The sequence below is a fragment of the Streptopelia decaocto genome, assembly GCF_964273445.1.
Source record: "Streptopelia decaocto genome assembly, chromosome: 4".
In the NCBI taxonomy this organism is placed as follows: Eukaryota; Metazoa; Chordata; class Aves; order Columbiformes; family Columbidae; genus Streptopelia; species Streptopelia decaocto.
In genome coordinates this window covers 49,599,505-49,622,513 of record NC_138658.1, presented here as the reverse complement: position 1 = coordinate 49,622,513, position 23,009 = coordinate 49,599,505, and the positions used below count along the sequence as shown (strand labels likewise).

The 23,009-nt window shown below is 46.9% G+C and overlaps 1 protein-coding gene across 1 annotated transcript; it reads left to right on the top strand.

The window, feature by feature from the left end:
- Positions 1-2,944: 2,944 nt before the first annotated feature.
- Positions 2,945-3,946, top strand: GSX2 (GS homeobox 2; the record flags this gene model as incomplete). The annotated part of the gene is made up of 2 exons (XM_082050977.1): positions 2,945-3,398; positions 3,606-3,946. 2 exons carry the CDS (start codon positions 2,945-2,947, stop codon positions 3,944-3,946), a joined length of 795 nt encoding a protein of 264 aa, XP_081907103.1.
- Between the last annotated feature and the right edge of the window lie 19,063 nt (positions 3,947-23,009).

The following is a 23,009-nucleotide window of genomic DNA, read 5'->3' as shown; positions in this document are numbered from 1 at the left end:
TTCTTTTTGAACTGCTCCACTTTCAAAAGGGGGCAATTTCGTTACATTCTCATTTGTTACACTGTCTTGAACTAAAGGCAGACAAAGCTATACTCTGTCACCCCGAGCAGAATGAAGGGAATCAAAGGATTTTCCCTTAAAAGGACTAATTTTCTCCTTGAATTATGAAAGTAATGGCTAGGTAACAGCCTGTGCTCTGTACCCAACTGCTTAATACCTTCTAAATCCTTCCACGTGGCTCTCCCAGTCGTAGCAATTAGAGCTCATTATAGGCTCATAAGAGCTCTCATTTCGGGGATTACTTAATGGACAATGAAATTTTATCGGACAGAATTATTGAAAAATAAAATTGTAACGAGGCCGATGTGATGTGGGCGCACGCCTTACATCATTCCGCCTGGTTTGGGATATCTTTGCTTTCAAATGACTTATTTTCTTGCTCTGGCTTTCAGGGGTGGGTTTTTCTATGTGGTTATTTTTTCCCCTCCTCTCTTTTATCACTGCACTTGGTTTATTATAACAATTACAAATTGCAATTTTGATCCGACTCTTGCTCTGTCTGCCTTCACTTACGACAGCCCCCTCCCCAGATCCGCTCTATCACTGCAGACAGTTTTTTCCACTGAGGTCGATGGGGTTTTTTAATAGCTTCTTGCAAGGAGTAAGAAAAAAAAGGGGGGAGAGGAAACGCAGAGATTAATTCAAATCTCTGCCAGATGAACTATGTTTCAAACGGGGAGAGCTGGACAAAATCCTATGCCTGTGCACTGTCACCATGATTAAATCTCTCCAGCCCCACCGGAGCTCAGGAAGCAGAACCTCCTGGAGGGGCACCTATCGACATCCCGGGGGCCGCGGCCCCCAGGGCCTCGGCGGTGGCGCGGGCAGCGCTCCTGGGGCCCGGGGCTGCGGGGCCTCGGCTGAGCCCTGGGCAGCAGTTTGGGGAAAAGTAGGTGAGGTCGGAGCCGACCCGCCTAAACCCCGCGAGTCCCTAATTGTTGTCACAAGACGCAGGATTAGCGCATTGCTGGAATAGCTGTCTGTTTACACTCCGCAGCCCCGCCGGCCGGTAAACACTTTCTAATTGAATTCTAATCACATTCAAATAGCTCCATAACCAGCCTCAGCTGCAATTCATAAAACTTTAATTGCCATCCATAAATCCTCAGATCGCCGAGTGCGGACTGTCCCTAAAAACACCGTTGCATCGTGCCTGCTCAGGGCCCTCGGGGAAGTGGCGGGGACGAAGAGCAGGAGCGGGGTCCAGCCAACCCCTGCTCGGAGGGGTCCCTACACGGCTCGCGGCAGGCTGGGGACAAGGATCGGACCGCACGGCGAGACCTGGCCCCTCTCTTCACAGGGCTCGAGCTGCACCTCTGAGCCTTACTGGTCCCGGGGTCGAGGAAATGCCGTATCCATCGGAAGGCGAGCAGCAGTTTTATTTTGCTGCGTTTTAACAGAAGGAAAGTGGGTGTGCGGGAGTGCTTGTAGAATGTCCGCGTTCCGATCCGGCTTTTGTGCATGATAACCCTCTCTAAACACGTTACGGCTATTGATTCATTCCCTAGGCTTTGCTCAGCCTCTGGTAATCAGGCGTAGCCTGTGTTTTCTGCTTTAGAGCACAATTGTCGCTTCCTTTTCCCGAGTCAAGTGGGATGGGATCCGTGGTCAGTTTTAAACGCCGCTTCGCATCTGCCAAACAAGAACGCGATCGCCCTTCTATTAACGATAAGTCTCTTCTTAAACTCCCATAAAACAGGTCATTGGAAAATCGTGTAATATGCTGCGAATACCTTGGCTTTTTAATACAATCTGAAATACTCCGGAGCCACCGACCGTATTTAGCTGTTTATCCAATTTTACTTTGAATGATTGCTTCAGCAAACTTGGTGGAGATCAAAGAATCCCCCCCTGACACGTTCGCCTTTCATTAGCGCTGCGCGCTGCAGTCCTGAGGCGGGCGGGGAAGTTCGCTTGGAAGTTTTCCGTTTTGATACCGTTCGGCTGAGAAGTGTCCAGATATTTGAAGGCTTTGTCCGTTGGAGCAACTACCAATTTGGCAAGATTCACCCGGGGTGAAAAAGGTAAAAAATAAACAAAAAAAAAAAAAAAGAAAACAAGAAAAAAAAACCCACACCACCAAAAAACCCCGAGCCACCCTGCATGCACCTGTGTGTACAAACACCCCGCGATCCCTAATTTTATGTCTGTATCTGTGATCCTGGCTCCTCTGTAGTGGAAATGGCCTCCTGAAGGAGTCCTGCATGCAGGATGTGGATCGGACCGGCGAAAGGTGTTGGTCCCGCGCCTTCGTGGAAGTCAGGACCCTTTGCACCACACTTTACCCGGGATGGGGGTCGGTGTTGACCCGCTTGTTTCAGCGCATCACCTTGTCCCCTCTCTCCTTCTTTCCCTGAGGGGAAAGGAGAGAACTCCTCGGGGGAAAAATACCCAACCACAAACTTTCTCCGACTGATTTTACCCCCTCGGATGTGTTGACAGGGGGATGTGCCTGTGAGCGCGGCGCGTTACGGGACCGCGGCGCAGCCGCCCCTCCCCGGCTTCCCCGCTCCTATAATTTATCTGGGGCGGAGGCGAAGGACTGAAGTCATCGCCCAGCGAGCGAACACGCACACTTTGGGGGGGCCCCCGCTTTGCGCACCCCCCCCCCCCCCCCCCAGCAGCCTCTCCTGCTGGCCTGGGAAGCCGGGGAGATTTAGATCTGCGAGGCTTTCAGCCATCACGTGTTTAAATAGTTGATATAAAACCCCGGCGCAGGGGATCCAGGCGGGGGGACTTTAAGACCAGCCCTCTCCAGGGACCCTTTTGTTCAGCTCTCAAACATAAGCACCTTCTCGCCTCGCCAGGACTTCAGTGGCAACTTGGCCAAGCAGGAAAAACACGACTTTGGGAGAGCCGCCCCCGGCTTCGGCAGCCCTCCGAAATGTCCCGCTCTTTCTATGTCGACTCCTTAATCATCAAAGACTCCTCGAGGCCGGCTCCGTCCCTGCCTGAGCATCATCACGGCCAGGACTTCTTCATCCCCCTCAGCATGCCTTCCCCCCTCGTCATGTCGGTGTCGGGCCCGGGCTGCCCGTCCCGCAAGAGCGGAGCTTTCTGCGTCTGCCCGCTCTGTGTCACCTCGCACCTGCACTCCTCCCGCCCCGGCGGCGGGGCCATCCCCCTGCTCAAGAGCCAGTTCCCCGCCGCCGCCGGCGAGGCCCAGTGCTGCCCGCGGCCCGGCCACGCTCACCACCCGCCGCAGCACCCGCCGCCCGCTGCCTCCGTGCCCGCCGCCGCCGCCGCCGCCCTGGGCCACCCGGCGCATCACCCACCTGCCTGCGCCGCCACCACCTACAGCGTCAGCGACCCCCGGAGGTTTCACTGCCTCGGCATGGGTAGGAGCCCTGCGGCTGCCGGGGAGTGGGGGCAGCGGGAGAAGGGGTTCCCCCGAGGGTGCCCGAGGGGGAGCGGCTGCCCCGAGGCGGAAAGCTGTGGGAGAACGTGGGAGAACGTCTTTTCTCTCTCTCTCTCTTTTTTTTTTTTTTTTTTCCCCCCTTTTCTTTTCCCCGTCCCACTGAAGATCTTGCTTCTCTCCCGTCCAGGAGGGTCCGACTCCAGCCAAATTCAAAACGGGAAAAGGATGAGGACAGCTTTCACCAGCACCCAGCTCTTGGAACTGGAGAGGGAATTCTCCTCCAACATGTACTTGTCCCGCCTGCGGAGGATCGAGATAGCCACGTACCTGAACCTGTCCGAGAAGCAAGTGAAAATCTGGTTCCAAAACAGGAGAGTGAAGCACAAGAAAGAAGGCAAAGGCACCCAGCGCAACGCGCACGGGGGCTGCAAGTGCAGCACCAGCCAGGGGCACTACCCCAGGTCGGAGGATGAAGAGTCTCTATCCCCCTCGTCGGCTACCGAGGATAAAGAGATCTCCCCGTTATGAGCCCGGTCCGGAGCTCCACTCCCGCCGCCGAATGCCAGCCCGGAGCGGGGCGGTGGCTCACCTGGCACCGCTGCCCCGGAGACAGCAGCCCGCCGACCCGGAGTGGGCTGGCCCTCGCCGGCCGGGAGGTTCATTTCATCCCTTCGCAGTAATAGAGAGATATATGAAAATATATTTTTGGAATGTAAATGTTTTAGTCGTAAGAGTTCAACTAAAACGTTATTTATGTAACCCCAGGAGCGGGCACCTGCTCTTCCTAACGTGTAACACAGGACTGGACTCGCATGGCCCAGGCTGCCTCCCCCCCGCCTTTTCCCCAAGGAATGTGAATGAAAAAAAAAAAAAAAAAGAAAAAGAAAAACAAAAAAGAAAAACCACAAACCGAGACATTAAAAAACTGAAAAGCAAACAAAAATTTGTAAGGCTGCGAACCTCCTGGATGAACAAAAATAAGAAAAGATAAGAAAAGAAATAAAGATCAGTCGTTTGGGTTTGGGACGGCAGGTTGTTTGTGAATAGTTTTATATAAAATTTATATTTATATTTATTTAAATAAATGAGATCAGACGAGAGTTCATTTTTTTTTTTCTTGTCCTCCCTAATTCCAAGTGCCACTCTAGTCCAAGCAGCCAAGGTGGGCTGGTTGGGGCAGGGTGCGTTTCTTCACAATCCTTTGTACAGTGGAAGCATCGGTGTGTACGTGTCAGACCTCCCTAAAAACTAGAAATAAATGCCACCGGCTACTAACCCGACTATGTTTTCTCTTCCCCTGTGACTCGGGCCGGCCGAGGGGCGGAGGAGGGTGGGGGATCCCGCTTCGGCCGAGCGGGATGCAAATGAGCCCGCTTTTCTGAGCCGTGCAGCTTTGTGTTAATTCACAGCCGGAGCCAGCGCACGCCCCCGCCGCGGCTGACAGCTTTCTCCCGTCTGCTCGCCCGGCGGCACAGCGCCGAGGACACCCGGCTGCCGCTGGCCCGGGACCGCCGCTCCCGACAGCGGAGCCAAGCGAGGGGCTGCGCGCCCGGACACTAAGGCTGGCACCGTTCGGCTCTTCCCCACTGAGGGGGCTGCCTGCTTACATCAGCCTTTTGCTAGGCTGAAACTTCGCTTCTCTTATCCCGGGATAGTGTTAACCAGAAATCAGTTTTAATCACATTTTTTTTCCTCAGGTGGCGGGACAGTATCCAGGCTTTTGGGTGGTGTTGTCGTTCAGATGCCTTGGCCGGGCTCACAGAGCAGATCCGAGAGCCGACCTTCTCCGTGGGGTCAGGCTGAGACAGGGCTGAATCCCTCTGCATTCTGCGCTGGGGAGAACCGGCCGTGGGTTCTGTCCTGCCTCTGCCTTGAGTGGTCCGTCCTGAGCTCCTTGCAGGGGGCTGGTGCCCAGTAGGGTGAGGCTGGAGCAAGTCAGTCTCAAATGAGCCTCTTTATAACCTTCTTTCCTGGTTCCTGAGTCCTGGCAGACAGCATATGAGCAGATCAGAAGTGCCTCTTGCACACTGTGCTATTCCCCACTCACACCTTTTCCTTGTGTGGGTTTTTCACCAACCCCACCTGCACTTTTGACTTGGGTGTCTGAAACTATTGCAAAAACTTTTAGGTAAATAATTCCCTGAACAGTCCCTACATTTCTTGTGTTTGATGCCTCACCTTCGTCTTCAGGGGTAGGTCTCCAATTTCACTTTCCTGCTGTGCTTCTAATCAGAAAACAAGCAATAAGCCTGACTGTTGTTGCCATTGCAAAGTGAGTAATCCCAGTGCCCTGGATGCTAGAGGGAGATGTTAGTTGAGAAGAGCTGCTGAGAGCAGCCACAGCACAGCAACACACTGCTCACATTTGGAGGAGAGATCAGGTACATGGCCAGGCCTGGGTTAGGATGGAGGGGGCCTGGCATGTCCACTGCCCCACAGCCTGGGACCAGCTTCAGGGCTTGGGGCAGAGACAGTGCCCAGCACACCTGCAGTGTGACAGGAGGGGGAAGGAGCAGAAGGACCCAAGTTTCTAGCCTGGATTTGGAAAACAAATACAAACTCTCACTCTTCCATTTCACAATGACCTCTTTGCCTCAGCTGAGGGCCTGTACAGAGCCCAGCAGCCCACATCCCAGCTGAGCAGGTGAGGATTTTGTTCACCCAAGTGGCAGCACCCTCGCTTGCCAGGCTGGGGAGACCAGATGTCCAAAGGCTCATGAGCCTAGTGACTTTCTTCCAGGGGACCTCATGGAGGGCCTGGCTGAGGAGGCTACCTGCTCTTGCCCTAAAATCTGATCTGGAAACTGTTGTTCCTCTGATTCAGTTCCCCTGTGTCTACCCAGCTCCTATAAACCCATGAGGTCCTTTCCAACCTAGAAGGTCTGGAGGAGGAGTTTTCACCACAGAAAGTCCTGCCCAACCTCTTGACAATGTCATCCTCTTACAGGAGAGAGGCAACAGGCCTGCAGCAGCCTGGGAAGGCAAAGCTATGCTGGGGGAGAAAAAGAACCATGGTCTTTCAAATCTAATATGGGTGGTACTACAGAACTCAAAGATGTTTTAAAACTGCAAAGATATTTCTTGGTAGTGTGTCTGTTCTCAGTTTAAGTCAGTGGAAGTATGAGGCTCAGTGAATAAATGACTATTTCCCTCTGCCTCTAGAATTAACCTCCTCCAGAGATATGTGAGAAGGAATGTTTTAATGGCAGTATTTAACAATTTCTTGAAAATAAAATAAAAATACATTAGTTGCTATTTCTTGTAGTAATCAATGTTTTAACGTATCTTTCAAGGGCTGAAAGGAAATAATGGCATATTATCACATGCAAGTTATCCTGTCAAGACAGTTGCTGTCATCACCAGATTTCTTTTTATTTCAAAGTAGACTTTTTGTGTTAAAAAATTTGGAAAAGAGAAATGACGTGATGGTCATTTTCATATTTCCAACATATTTCAGAAGGCTAGTACCATGCTTAACCTGAACCTAGCACTGGGAACTCCAGGCCAGTGTGACAGGAGCACTGCTGTAAGTTGTATGTACCCTAACTTGCAGTAAACATATTGTAGGATTTCAAAGTCTAGCATTCAACAGCTAGGAGAAAAAAAAAAAAAAAAAACAAAAAACCTAGGCAAATTAAATTAATCTACCTTGTGCCCTGGCATAATAATGTGTTGGGGTTTTTTTTCTGCCTCTTTTTTTTTTTTTCTCCTAATTCTACTTATTCTTTCCCCCCGCCCCCCCAACAAGGTGCAGGTTTTTCCTCCTACTCATTCAATACCCAAGAAAGTCAGTGTTCAGCTCCCTATTTAATATTCCTGTTATCATTTGTTTTCTAAGGAAATACGGATTATACAGGCACTCTACTTATCTGTCTGGCACTTAACCCTCATTCCTTCATACCTCTTAAAACCTGTGATCAATGCCAACCAGTCGGCTGACATGATAGCTCTGCGAGGGTCTCCAAGACGTCGAGTTCCTACGAGTTCTGCAGAGCCCAGCTAGGGGATCAGACCCGGGAGAGGCCTCAACTGCCACCCATCCAGTCTGGCAGGAATCAGGCAACCCTCAACTTGGAGGCAGCGGCATGTCTTTTGCCCAGCAGCCTGCTGGAGGAGGATGTCTTCTGGGGGAACAAGATGGTATAACGGAGGCAGACCTTGAGGCAGAGGGTATGGTCAGCAAAAGGGCTGGGAACAGAAGCTATAGAGGATGCTGGAGGACCTGGGGGACCTAAGACAGCATCCAGGTAACCGATTTTTCCTTTTACCATTCAGTGTGATCCCAAGGCATGTTTGTTTAAAGTGCAGTGAACAAGAAACAAATCTTACCCTCTTATTTTCCTTTGGTACTTGTCACGACAATCTTGAGAGCATTAGAAACATGGCTGTATTTATCTTTATCGGTCCCGTGGGAGCAATACACTCGCTTCTGCTTAGAGGTCGAGAACGAAGCCTTGGAGAGTTTCAGATCGCCGTTGCGGCACTGCCCTCGCATCGTGAGGCTCCATGCAACTTCTCAGCCTTATTCCCGTTTTTAGCACCGGATATGTCCCAGGCATGGTCCCGACATACTCCAGCTGCAGTCACTGCACTTACTGTGCATCATCCACCAGATGTGCCCCACTCTGGGCGATCAAAGATGAGCATGTAGCGGCTATCTGCGGCCGCTGCTGCTAGAGCCGCTCATCTTGACATAACTTGACGGCAGAGGAGTTGCCTGTTCCCCAGGGTGACGGTTTCATACGGCCGTGTGTTTCCCAGGTGGTTTTCAGGTATGGGACAGCCCCAAAGGCGAGGCCCCGGCCACCCCTCCAGGCCCCCGAGAACCCACCGTGCTGAGCCCGCCGCAGCGGCCACTCCCGCCCCTCAGGCAGGGAGCTGCAAGACGAAGGGCAGCAATTAAACCCCTGCATTTGCACGAGGATACGAGTTATGTTTGTGTGAGTGACCCCGCTATCGACCTTCTGTAACCTTTCGGGGCTTGAATGAGCAAACATAGCATTCCTCCAACACAGCTTCTCCCTTTGGAAATTTATTTACTTCCTTTAATTCGATTTAACTCTTTCCTATTACAAAAATCGGGGCAGGAAAACGTCGGTCTTTAAGAGTCTCCCTGCCCTTGGTCTGCACGGCCGAGATCAGATCCACGGCACGTACCTCCCTGGTTCTGAATCCCCTGTTTCAACACACTGCCATGCTTCGTTCGCACCTGTTTGCCCAAGGGCAGAGCTGGCAGCGGGCTGCCGGCACCTCGCAGTGCTGAGTGCATCGCTCTCTCGGCTGTTCTCTCCAATTGTGCCACCCTTGGGTCTCCTCGGGCGCGGCTGAAACCTTCCCCCACTGCGGGAGCTCTGGCCGCCTCGCCCATCACCGACCGTCTCGCACCTCCGACCTGAACTTGGGGGAGCGCAGCCCTTGGTGGCAGCTCCTTGCTTCTCACCCGCGGTGTGGCCGGGGCACCGTGGCAGGATCCGTCCGTCCTGCTCCCGTGCCTCAGGGCCAGGGATCCCCAGATCGAAGGGCTCAGCGGTCTCGGCCGGCTGCGGGTCCACCCAGGGGTGAATGGAGCGGGCTCGGGTCCGCCAGCCAGAGTCTGAGCTCACGGAGAGGAGGGCTCACAACGTAGGGATCCTGATATCCAGGTCAGGGGACTGCGGGAAACTCTCCTTCCTCAAACAGCTCCGATTTTGGAGCTGGAAAAGAGAGGGGACGATTTATCTAATCCCTCTGCTTTCATCTTTAGTTTGTCCTAATTTCCTACTCCCGCCCCTCCCGCTGACTCGACCCCGCTGGGACATTGCCCGGGAGCGGCTCACTGCTGCCTGGCGCTGGCCCTGCGGGCACGGATGGGCGAAGCGTCGGCAGCGATGCCCGGGGCTGGGCTGCTGCCCGGGACTGGGGTGTTCCGCGGGCAGCGCTCGGCTCTCTTCCCCTCTCGCACGGTTCAGCCCGACGGGTCGGGTTTTCTTTCACTCAGCGCCAGACTCAACGGCAACCGAACCCCGCAGCCTCTGCGGATCTTGCTCTGGGTTTCGGTCTGGGGGAGAAACACCAGGAAGGGTTTGCAGCCCGGGCCCGGGGGTGCCCGGCGGGACCCCGGCGCTGGGAAGGTGCGCTCGCCCCGCCAGGCCCCCGCCGGTGGCTGGGCCGTTCCGCGGAGCCGAAACCCGTGCGCTGGGCAGCTGCCGGAGCGTCCCGCATGACAGCGGAATAACAAACAGCCTGAATGCAATGTGCCACTCGGGAAACCTCGGGGCGTGTGTCCGTGCTGCAGGGCCCTCAGCTCTGGCCATGAAAGCCCCGATTTCACGCAGGATCTGCTCCGCGCCCTTCTCCGCCCCGCTGCGCGCCTTCCAGCCGGCTCCGCTCCGGGCCATGCACCGCCCCCCGGCCCCGACCCCAGCCAGCGTGTCCGGGGGGATTTAAGCTGTTGGAAGCGAACACGAAGAGATCGGAAGCGTGTGGTGTGTGCTCTGGAAAAACAACTAGTTTCAGATTAATGAAGGAGTGACAATTTCAAGGCTCAAGTTGGCACTGCCCATGCCAGAGCGTGGGGAGCTCGCCAGGCTTTGCTTTATATTGTCTACTTTTCTGAAGAGCAGACAAAGATGGATAGAGAGACATTGAAAAGCAGGAGGCGTATTTCAAACAGTTCAATAAAGAGGGTTGTCACTTAAAGACAAGAACCATAGTGCTTTGATGACTTTGTATTAGCCTCACCGTTTCAAATAAGTGACTCTACTCTCTTTGCGGAATTCACCGAGTTTTAGTAGATGACACTTCAGTGAAGCCACTTTAGACAGGAACAAGAGCTTGTAACTGCGGGGCAAAACTCCTCTTAGGGCGGGTTTTGCAAAGAAGATTGCCGACCGGGGCCTGCTCTTTCGTCCTCAAACTGAGTAACGTTGGTAAAAGCAAGGTTTACAATTTACATGGAACCACTGTGAAAAAGCGAGAAAACTCTTCGGCTCCGTGGATGTAAAGAAAGCAAGGGGAGATATCGAAATGCCGGGGGGAGACGCTGCTTCCCGGCAGACCCCGACAATACCGAGGACGCTTTTTAAAAACCACTTTCTACGCCCTCCGAGAAAACACCAACGCGATACGTTGAAAATAAAGTTGTATGTAACCCCCCCGGCAGCTCACGGGTGTCCTCACCCGCGCAAGGCCAGGCTCTTGTCCCCCCAGGTCCCCGGCCCTCCCCGGTCCCCGGGCGCGTTGCTCTGGGTGAGAGGACACCTCTCCCCTGCCCAGGGGGCAGCCGAACTGCCGCAGCCCCCGTGTGCGTGCGGCGGGGAGGGAAGTAGGGCGCAGCCCCGCCGGCTTATCATTTTTGCCAAACCCTAGGATTTATTATTATTATTTTATTTTTATTTTTTTTAAAAAAAGATGGGGACCCCCGACCGCTGCAGCCCCCCAGTCTTTGAAGGCACAGCTAAAGGGCTTCACTGTGGATTTGAGCGAACCATTTAGTCACTGTTTCATTAGGCACTATTTGAACCTTGCAACATGTGGTAATTTCTGGGGCAAGCTGAAAAGGGGGGATTATGTAGGAGGGACACAAGGAAATTAGCTAACGGTTAATTTAACTCGTTTTCTGGTAGAATTTTCGATACATTCCTAATTGACTGAGGAGGCAGGTGAAGTCTTCAGTTCCAGGCAGACTCATTCACGGTGAGAATAAATGGCTCTTTTTCAACTCACACTGCTCACAATATATCATCAGGGAAAAGACATGCAATGAATATGTTGGTTTTTTTTATTATTATTAATGGAATTACACCCTGCTACGCAGGTGTGAGGGTAAAAACCTATATTGCGATTAAATCAGATTAACAATGAAACGAGAATTTTATTAGCTTTCTATGTCACATAGACCTGGATTTAAACTGTCAAAACAAGAAACAAGAGGTGGAAAAAAGATACTCCGAAGGCAACAGTGCCAATCAACGGGCAGAAGTAGTAGCTTGATACATAAATAATAATTAGCTGTAATTCGCTGTCAATATCCACACCCTACGTCTATACTATTTATATCACATAGACAATGTATGATTAACCTATAATGGCAAATCTGTTTTGAGTCCGTGGTTTGCCACTTAACCCTAATCACCCCGATTTGCTATATAAACGTGAACATTTGTTCATGAAGTCCGAGTTTTAATAAAACATTAGATAGCGTCGGGAATAAACCCTGGCTGAGACCCTTGCTGTGCTCGCAAGGGAAAAGGGCTCAGCCGGATCGGCGTGTCCTGGCGGCATTCGGGAGCCGCGCGGCGAGCAGCGGGACAGGAGCCGTGACCCTGCACGGAACAGCTCCGCGGAGCGACTGGCTGGAGGTGACCGTGCGGCTGGCAGCTCCGGGAAGAGGCGTTCGGGGGTGGCCCGCACCGGGAGCAGCGTGTGGGTGGAGACTGCACCGGGCACCGTGGGAGTGACGGGCTGGAGGTGACCTTGCACCGGACACCGGGAGCGGCGGGTTGGAGGTGACTCTGCACCGGGGAGCTGCGGGCTGGCGGTGACCCCGCAGCGCGCACCGGGAGGGGCAGCGCTACCTGCGCGACGTGCGGAGAGGCGGTGGGCGCAGGCGGGCAGGGCCCGCAGCCAGGGCAGCCCGCCACGTCTGCCAAGGGCCCCTTTGTAACCTGCTATAGAAAATGGAGGTATTCTGCATGACAAAGCCCAATTAAGCTCGCTATTCAGGACCTCTGCAGCTGGTAGCCCATTGGGAAAGTGGGAGGAAACGCGAATATATTAATTATGCGAAGGGGCGGTGAAAAAAATACCAACAACCGCGGTTCTGGGTTGGGTGTTGGGTATGTTTGTTTGTTTTTTTACGTGTCAGTCCCGTTATTTATGCATGGATTTGGTGGCAGGGGCGGTGGGAGGAGGAGGGGCGGGGTTGGGCGGGGCGCGGCGCTGCCCCGGGGGGCACAACCCTCAGCCCCAGGCCTGTCTCACAGTCCCCCAGGAGCATCCCCCGCCAGCCTCGGGGTGTTTGCATAGCGGAGCAAAGGAGGCTGCCTGCCACGCTGCAGGAAAGGGCTACAGGCTCTGGTAAAACTGCAGTTTAATACACTAGCAAAGTTGTCGGTTTTCCCTAAGAATTCTCTTTATTTTTTAATTGTCACTCAACAGGGGTCAACTGTAAGCCTGCCAAAGGGCTTTCACAGACTGAGGAGCACCAAACCCTAGGACAGACTGAAGGCCAGCCAAAGAAGAGAAAATACTGGAGACCTCAGGTTAAGATTGACCCAGACATACTGTTTCCTCTTAATTTTTACCTTTCGAAGCCAGTGGGCCATAATATATGCATGGCTACACGGAAAATACCTTTTCAGACTCCAAAATTCAAGGTGTCTGAGAAATACCTTACATGACGTAGTCATCTTACTCTAAATAATTCAACTCTTGTAATAACAGATGAGTTTTCATTCAGAACTAGTGCCACTGCCCACAGAACTGTGCATCTCAAAAGAGGATGAAGCTTAGGCCAGAATGTGGTCAACTATACATGCAGAAGATGCAAATAGTAATGAGCCAAGAAGTATACTTGGCATATGACATGTGCAATGCATTTGAACAAAAATTTGGTATTCTAATTTTTCCCCAGTGGACTTAGATTTTAATTAACCTACCACTATTATCCCATTCTTCTATAACAGTTGTCAAATCAGTTGTGGCCTCATATTCTCGATGTTGCTACAGAAAACCAAGTAGACACCCCCAGTTTAGGTACTATAAAGGAGGGATACTTTGCTTTTTGCTTCAATTCCCCTGAAAGGCTGGTCCTGGCTTTTGATGCATATTCTGGAGAAGATAGACATGGATCCTATGCTGGCTTTTACTAAACTAGTAATAGTAGACACCACAAAGCCTTTAGACATGTGAGTGATTCAACTGAGTACAGGAGAACTGGGTTGGTGAGTCAATCTTGCTTGTGTAAAAAATGCAATACCTCTGAGGTAGAGCTGGGATACTGGCAGAAAAAAATGCTACTCGATGCCAACAGCATCAATTTTCACGTTGCTATCATCATTTTCACCTGCTCCCACAGTTTTGTTTTGAGATTGCATTTTTTTTACTCAGTTAAAGGAAAGCTGGATTTTAACGAATTAAAGAAGAGCCATCAGGAAGTGGTGTTTTGTTGTTGTTTGTTCGTTTGTTTTGAGGACCTGACAATTTTTTACAGGCAAAACATACCAGCTCTGAAGTCATTATATTAAAATGCTGATGCCATTAAAAGTTCACAAAACAGAGGTGGTTGGTTGGTTTGCTTGCTTGCTTTTGTATTGCCTGTTTCCTCTTCATAAAACATATTTCAGGATCTGATTTGTCTTTTGTATTTAATGTAAGACCGAGTGTGCTTAGGCAATGTACAATTTAATAGATTGTGGCAGTTCAGTCTACTGGGTTTTCAGCAAAAGTTGTCAAATTGCAGTACAGTTGTCTAAATTTTTTCTCTTTCTCAACGGCTATTTAATGTGAGCAAGTGATTGCATGCACAGAAAGTAGCTTTCAAGTTTTTGCTGTTTCATAGGCAAAGATAAAATTCAGTGAGTTCCAAACATAAGTCTACGCAGGCTAGGCTGCCTCAGCAACAGATTGCCTCTTGAGGCAATCTCCCACATTGTGATAAAATGAGCAGATCTTTTTTCTCTTCAGAACCAACTTTCAGAATAAATTTAAGCTAGAAATTTGTTTTAGGGAAACAATTCAGGCCTTGCAGGTGACCAGCAGGGTCACCTGTTGTTACAGGTGAGCATGAGAAGAAAGAACACCCCAGTTAGTTGAAGACCTTTTACAAAACAGGTGGAGTCCTTCAAACATCTTGATTCAGGACTTGATGCTTTTGGAAACATTTTGGAAGAGACTGAAATCATTACCTTGATACTTGGAGTGCATCTGTATGGCATATACTACCAGTATAGGTAGTAGGGGCAGCAGATGCACATCTCCATGGGGTAGGAGAGCGTGCATCTCCTGCCACAGTGCTGAGCTCTGTGACTGCACCCATGCTGCTGAGATTGGAGCATCGGTCCTGGAGCTCACCATCCTGAGGGCACCAGCCATTGTGTCCATCCGAAAAACAAAGGGGATGATGTTACTTTTGATGTTGAGGGAAATCCTGTGAAAGTAAATGAAAGTGAATCATGAGAAGCACAGGCAGCCAGCACAATATGTATCACCCTTGTTTATGCTGGAGTCTCATGAAAGAAGCCAGTGCTGTTGCTGGAAAAGGCGGCCTTTGCCTCCTGTCATTCCCTGCCTCTTCTCTGAGCCGTCCCAGCCTTTGCACTTGTTTCTTTCCTGTGGAAACTTCTGCCTTTGCCTCCATCCCATTTCTTGAGAAGTACACGAAACGACAGAAAATGATCAGGTCATTCTGTTTACAGCACTGGACCTACATGGGAGGAGAGAGGATCAATATATCTTTAAGATTTCTACTCCCTTCCTTGTGGACATTAGCTAATAGATCTCAAAATTACAGAGGAGCTGAGTGGGTGGGACAAGTTTGAGAGACAGACAGAAGGAGGGACAGGCAGATTACCCTCGTAAATTTAATCTCTTTAAAAAATGAGGTTTATAGTATCAGCTGCTGGCAGAAAATACACTCCCTAGTTGCTAGGTCAAAGTTGAGATGATTTGAAAAACCTTCAATGTAAATGCAGCCTTTGAAAGAAGTTTTTCCAGAGGAAAACTTCTACAATGCTTGAGGTACAGGAATGTCAACAGGAACATGTCGAGCCTGCAGTCATAAAGCTTTGGTGGTCCTTTGCCCCTAGAACTAGGGGATTCTGAGCGGCAAAGAAAATAGTTGCATAAAACTGCAGGAAGAGGAGTGAGTAAACATAATCCATGTTTAGAGCAAAGGACAGCACAGATCTGTTGTTTTCATAACTGTTTTTTCCCTTGTTAGTCTTCTGTTTAGTTCTTCCCATAATTCTAAAGGGAAATGGAAGAGATCTACTGTTATGTTAGTGTTCCCCCAGCACTCTGAGACAAGCTCAGGGGCATATGAAGAAATTTGACATTTGAAACTGAGGAGAAATTTCTGTGTAAAGAGTAAACAGGTGATACAAATGTTTGAAAGCTATTTCTGTTTTACCATAATTTAGAACATCCAGCTCCAGCTTCCCCAGGTTCTGCAGCAAGCCATAGTCCTCAGCCAGCATGTTCCCCCTCTGTCTTCACCTGGACCTTCCCATTTAATCTTATTAAGCTTAGCTTATTTTGAGGGAGCTTGGGAATCTCCTTCCAGGTGATACTTTGCAGAAAGATTTTTTTATTTTTTTTTAATGGGAAAGCAGCGTGTATTCTACCCCAGGTTTTCTACCAGAGCACAGAACTAACAACGCAGAAACAAATTTCTTTTTTTTTTCCTGGATTTATTTTATTCCCTTTTTGCTGTTTTGGAGGTCCCTTTCACCTTCCAACATCTTTGCCTTTTGAAAACAAGTGGAATAATATTGGACACTGGTTTATAATTAATTTGTTGGTTTTATACACATACTTTCTATTAGACACGTAGAGTGCATGCACAGTTCTTTTTACACAATGAAAGGAGCTATAGAAACTCATAGGAAATTGTGCATTTAAAAAGACTATTTACACATTAAAATCGTAGACATTTGTAAAAGGCAAGTTTTTGGCAGGGGATGCTGGCAAGCCTACAGAATTAACAGTGCTGGGGATGGGTGACATCCAGACCTGAGACAAGGAGTGAAAGAAGATGTGGTTTGGCCAGCTCCAGGAGGGACTTTGGTGGGGAGTACAGTCCTTGGAGCAATTTGGTCCAAGAGGGAATTTGAACTGTTGCCATCTCATAGAGAAGGAAAACCACTGCAGCCAAAGAGAGAATTGAAATTTGGGGTCAGTTCAGGGGAGCAGGGTGGTGGTTCCCATCTGGGCCCTCTTTGGAGTGCATGTTGAAGGCAAAAGGTGAAAACTGAAAAGGGAAAGTAGAGAACAAGATTATTCCCTGCAAAAGGGAGTGTTTTGATTCATTGGCAATTTTACTGTTTGAGCTGCCAGCCTCTATAAAAGGGGGAACAGGAATGACCATCAAATCAAAGAGAGGACGTGGATTTGAAAACTTCATTCTTACTGTAGCCAGAGGAGAAAATGGCACAACATGAATCCATTCGAGGGGCAATGATTGTAAATGAGAATGGGAATGGCACAAAGCTAACCCGTTCCAGTCCTAACAAGGTACACTTGTGTGGTCCTAAAACCCTTTGTCTCTTTATTTTCTACAATTTGCCAGTTTCTTTGCTAGAACAACTGCATGCTCATAGCCCTGGAGCAGTGCATTAGCAAATACTTTTTCATCTTTGAAGAACAGAAACTTCCAGTTTAACTACATTAATGCCAATCAATAAATGTTTTTGAACTGCTCTAGAGTATAGTGAAAGTGATGTTACGGTGACTAAGGCAATACTTTCTATATCAGTCTATTCCAGTCACTTAGAACACTCCAAAAGTTAGATTTTTGTCTAAGATGGGCTGCACTTATTCTCAGCAGAAAAGGTCAAGAGACAAACATTTCAAGCTGTGTGCATGGCTCAGATATGTGCAACACAACTGGACCTACAAACAAACCTTGAAGTGTCTGTGCAGGCACGTGTTTGCACATGCAAAGCAGGATGTACACGTAAAAGGGAGTTTGCTCACACAAACTCACTACCTGGAGCAGAAAACTGTGAAAATGTTGCTTTAATTGTTTTGGAAAGTGGAGCAGGGTGGTGATATTTGCCTGGGCCACTCCATGCTGTTAGCTATTTCCCACTCTCCTGGGAAAGCACTGGGAAGATCTTGCTGGTTTGTAGACTCAGCTTGCTGGGTTGTATCCAGTTAGAAGAGAAGCAGAACTGGAATTCAGGAGTGAATGACAGTGAGGATCAGACAAATCCTTATGGAAAAAGTTCCTGGAAACTGTTAGAGAGCTGCTAATTCTTAAAGCCAAAGTCATAGCAGGACTGGGAGTAAATATGGTCAGGATGAAAGCCAAGTCTCTCCAGTTAGGTGATCCTCTAACTCTTTATGGTATAGTCTTGTAGAACACTCATATTTGTTAACAGAATTTTTTCAAATCTGATTAGAAGATGTATGACCGCTCTATGTACTCTTGGCACCTTACCAGAACAGTCAGGAAATCTCAACATTATGTGTCTTTAGCAAACAAATGACAGCTTTGAGAGGTACTGATGGGGGAAAATACACCCAGGCTAAGTTTCTAAATTACTTTGCATTGTTTTTAATAAAAAAATCATAGTACAGATGAGAAGATGGGATGGGTGATGGCTTCAAATTCAGGGTTTATTTAGGTTTTCCATCTAACACAAAAGTTATTTCTAGAATTCTGTTTTAATTATCTATCCCAGAGGAATTAATTATTTTCACTCATTTACATTTTTCAATACTTTCTGGTACTTAATAATCTAAAAATGCTGTCTTTTTTAGAACCCTATTGTCCTTCTGCTATTCTGGTATTTGGAAAGCATTCACCATGTATGTATAGTCAGTGATCTCATCTTAAATTTATAATCAGTATTCTGAGTAAAAGGGATAGATTTTGAACAAAAGGAATAGTCTTGAAGTTCTGTGCACTGAAAGAAATACAACTGTTTATTTGAATGGATCATAATGCATTCATGCATCTCAGTAACACTACAGCAAAATAATTTTCCAGATACGCAGCTTATAAAATGGCAGGAGGTGCAAGGCTGTTGTCTGAATGAAATGGGTTCTTTCTAAAGGTTTATGTTCAAATGTAAATATGAAGAGACTGATGCTTGCACTGCTTTTAGGCATCTGCAGGATATCTGGAGCTAACACTTTCACAGAGCCATTGCAGCACGTCATCAGCCATGCTGTGGGCAACCCAAAAGTAAAAGTGATGTGGGATGCTTTCCATCAGCTTTCTTCTTTCTACTCTTCTAAGGTTTTATTAGCCCAATGTTTATCCTCAAGGAACCAATCTACTTTCCTGCATTCACAATGCAGAAAAAAACTGCAGGACTGTACTGCACCTTGATTCAAAATAGTTCTCTGATAAAAATGAATGGAAAGCTATCACTGCCTTTATGCTGCTTTAGATTATTTTATGTATTTATTTAATATACTTGGTTTCCTGAAATAGTAGAAAGTATGACTTGTTGGATCTTTCCCTGATCTGTTTCTTAGAGAAGAGTTATTGACATTCCTCCTTATGTTGAGTGAGGAGGATGAAAATAATGTACCACTGAGTACAGCTTGTTGACCAAAGACCAAATTTTGGAAATGCTGTTGGCTATATTAGTTACAACTCAAAATCAGCTCAACAAGAAGGAATGTTGGCGAAGGCTGTTGAATTTCTCTATACCCACTTTTGCATTCAACAAGTTGCCATTCCAGTCTTTTGCATCTTCCAATCAGTTACCTGAAATTTTGGAAGAAAAAGGTGTCCGATTTCGAGAAAGGCCTACACTTTTAGAGTATGTTTGTCTGAAATCAGTGACAAAGTACTATTTGATTTCATGGACTGCGAAGTCAGTTCCTAAGGTAATATGGACGGACATAAGAACTTTTAATGTATAAAACCTAGATTCTATAATAGTATAACACAAGACAGCTACTTCTATGATACTCTCCTATGCATTCAATCATACATTATTCTTCAAACACATTTTCAAATATTTCAGACATTTTCAAACAGCAAAAATTAATGTGCTTTATTAAATGTTCAGTGAGATAATTTTTATGTTGAATTACAGCACACGTTAGGTTTTTCTGTCATTTTGTGGCCATCAGAATGTTGACTTTGAGATTCAGGAACACTACCAAAGCCTTAGCGCAGATTCAGAAAGATAAACATACTTCTGGTATTCAGGGTGAAAACTTGCAGTCTTCAGTCTTAAGATGGTAAGACACTACAAGAAGGGGGTATTTGTTACAAAAAAGAAAACACAAATACACTTTCAGGTTGTAAGGCACCTTGGGAAGAAATTCTTTTTTTTTTTTTCCTTTTTTTTTTTTCTCAAGATGAAATGTACACTCATATTATTTTATGTTAATAAATAATAGTAATAATCAAAGAAAACATTTGAAAACAATTTTACTGTAAGCATAACAACCTAAGGAAAAGTGAAATAACATTTCTAAAATACAGGCTTGGGCCACTTCAGCACAATTATTTTCCTCCATGGACAGTATCCCAATCTGCTTAAATAAATAGCTTAGATGCCTGAATGCCTGAAGCAAGGCAAAATGAACCCTCATTGGCCAGAAGAAAACTGAAGTATGGGAATTGGCCATGCTATATATTTTACAGGGTGTCAGAGCTTCCTGTTGTTTCCCATTTATTTGGACTTCAGAAATGTGAGAACTGTTAAAGACAAGACAACCTCTCACCCTTTGCTCTACGTAATGTTTGTAAAGTGTTGTAAGTATGCCTCAGCATTTAAGCACTCTTTTTTTTTTAGTAATGAAATAATGTCAACATTGTCAAAAGATTGATTTTATTTTTAAGGTACCTAGAATACCCAGCAGTGTGTTCAAATTTTTCGAGAAACATAATCATTAAACTGCATAGAGGATTTCAGCTTGAAAGACTCAGAAGAGTGTCAGAGAGAGATAGATACTTTACTAGAAGCAAACAGTTCCCTTGTTTGGAGCACAAAGAGCTGTCTTGTTTATAGTGTTTCAAGCAAACCATTTCAGAGGTACTGCAGAGGTTTTACAAGAGGAGTCAACAGTGCTATTGTTAATCTCACTCATCAGTGTACAGGGATTTCCCCTTGGGAACGAAGTCCAACAAGCCTTTGAATCAGAAGACTTTCTTATTTAATGACTTCTTTACAGACCTGATCCTGCTCCCACTTCTGCTGGATGAGCAAAAGACATTGCACATACGTGCTCTAAAGAGAAATCTTGCAAATAGTTTCTAACATGAGGTAACGGTGGGTTGGTGCTTTTAGTATTTCATTTCCCTTGATTAATCTCATCACTATGGCTGTACACTGGAAATGTATCCAGGCTTTTAATTAGAGAATTCAATATCGTTTAAGCACACTTCAAAGGTTAAGTATGTGATGAAGTGTTTTCCTGAATCACTCCCTGGAGACACCTCCCTCTTTCCACTGAATGCAGAGGCAACCAGCTCAGCCTGGGTACCTGCATGGAGATGGCCAGAGCTGCCTGCTCCAAGTTCCTTCTCAGTGGATATAGCTCTGAAATAAGGTTGGACAGTTTCCCATTTCCCCATCCCATATGACAAGCTCCATCAGCCAGTGTTTTTCCCTCCAGCTCTGACTCTCAGCATAAAAAAACTCCTTCAAGCTGGCATTGGACTCTACTGGGCAAGTTCTGCTGCTCTTTATGTCAGAGCTCTGAAGGTTGCAGAAGGCTTCTTCAGCATGTGCCTTCTGCTCCTAAGTTTGTCTGGCCCCCCATTTGTTTTCTTAATACTAAATGTTAACCCTTAATGTCTGGGAGAAAAACCGTTGTGGATGTATTCCCCGCCAACTCAGAAAATTTCCTGTCTTTACAGGGACATACAAAAGCATAGATGAATTTTTTCTACTTTTCCTAGATTTTTCCTTTTTCATTTGCACACAAGGTGGTGATGTAGTAAGAAGTGGGAGGATTTTCAAGTTCGCATTTTTTTTTAATGTATATATGAGGTCTAATTTCCAGCCCTGCCCTCTCCTCACTCCATATCTTCATCTTCATCTCAGCTTGTGAACTTTCTACAGTTCTTCCTGGGGAAGATTATTCCTTAGAGTGAGTAGTAGCCTTTCAAAGAGGCTTTATTTTGAATTAGGGGATCTAACAGAGGAAATCTGAAATAGCTTTGACTTAGGAATAGAAATTATAGGCAGATGCATAGGCAGCCTGGGCTAGTAATTCGACATTAGCCCTTTGGCAGGCAAGAAATGAAACCCCCTAGGGAGAAAACAGGGGATAGGTGGGTCAAACCCCTTGGTCATCCTAGTTACCCATCCCCATCCAACCTGTACCATGGCTGTGAGAGCATGGGGTGAGATTCAGAGTGAGCTCATAGAGCAGCTCGTGCTCGGTTGCTATATGGCGGGTATGTGATGCCAGTGTAAAGGATGGGAATTTCTGCTCTCCCCATCATGGAGCTGAGAGCTGTTGAGGGAACACAGCTCATGCAGCCTTGGTGAAGAGGCAAAGATTGGGCAAAAACCAAAGAGGTCTGATTTATATCTGCAATACTATTTTGACAGCTTTATAAGGAAAAATGAGAAGGAAGTAGAAAATGGTATAATATAGGTAACCACACATAAACTGTGATTCTGTGAGGTTTTATCTAGAAGCACCTTCACACATGATATAGAGCAGTTCTAGATGAAGGTAGCACACACGGCATAAAATGATAAATGTGCTTTTATTAATGACATTACTTCTTTATATTAATATTGACCTCAGTTTCAAGTCATCTTTATAAGTTTTCCTATTGGGCCCCAGAGTTACTCTGCTGGTATATTTTCCAAACTGGGCGGATTTCTTGGCATTCTTTGCTTCCTTTTCCTCAACACTGCTAACTCATGGAGCACTTCTGCAGTACCACAAGGTTTGGAAACTCATACTGCACACTCAAAATCAGGGCTGGGATGATAAAAGAACCTTTCATGTCATGGGTGAAAAATACCGATGCCTTTTTCAAATGGAAAGGAAATGGTATTTTGAGATGTCAAACACATATATATACACAGATTTTATTTTTCAAGTACACATAGTATGGATGAATAAAATTAATATGAACAAGTGTTCAGTTTGAGAAGACTCTCAATTCAGTACAAATTTCCTGGAGCGGTTTATATTAAATGGTAGGTAACATACACCTGCTTTGTTGTCCTACCTGATTCTCCTTTCATACATGAGGTGTGCAGCGATGTGTTGCTAGTGCAATGGGACGACTCCTCCTGATTTGGACCTATGTAGGCAAGAGCGCTACCTCTTTATGCTGAGCTGATGAACATTTTGTTAAACTGCTCAGGAAAATATTTTGACAGATGAGAAAAAATGCCTATAATACAGCATTCAATATGTTCAGTTGGTGTTGCTGTCATTTAACAATGGGGTGAAATTTGACAACATAAATTTCTCACAAGTTTTCTCTGGAAAGTCAAATTTTTTTCTTTATTTCAGTCACGCAGAACCTGGCCTATCAAGCAAGTACTGTCATTCCCAGAGGGCTCAGCCCATTTTCAGATTTATGGGGTTAACTCCCTTACAGTTTGATTTAAAATATTGTTATAATGGGCTGTGCAAAGGTTTCAAATGATTAATTGTTTGAGTAATACTGCTTTTTGCAGTAAAAGGACCAACTGCTATTTCCATTCCTCCAGAGTTCTTAAGAGTTACGGCCTCTTCCTGGCATAATTTGCAAAAGAGTGCTGATTTGCTCCATTTTAAAAGCAGCTCTAAAGCATGATGGGAAAATGTTACATACCAGACCTCCTTTCAGTGAAATCACCACTGCTGCCTTTTAATATTTAGAAAGAACAACACTAGCAAGAATCCTGCAATCAGTTTTTATTCTTGCATAGAAGCATAATCAACTGTCTCAGGAGGGAATGAGACT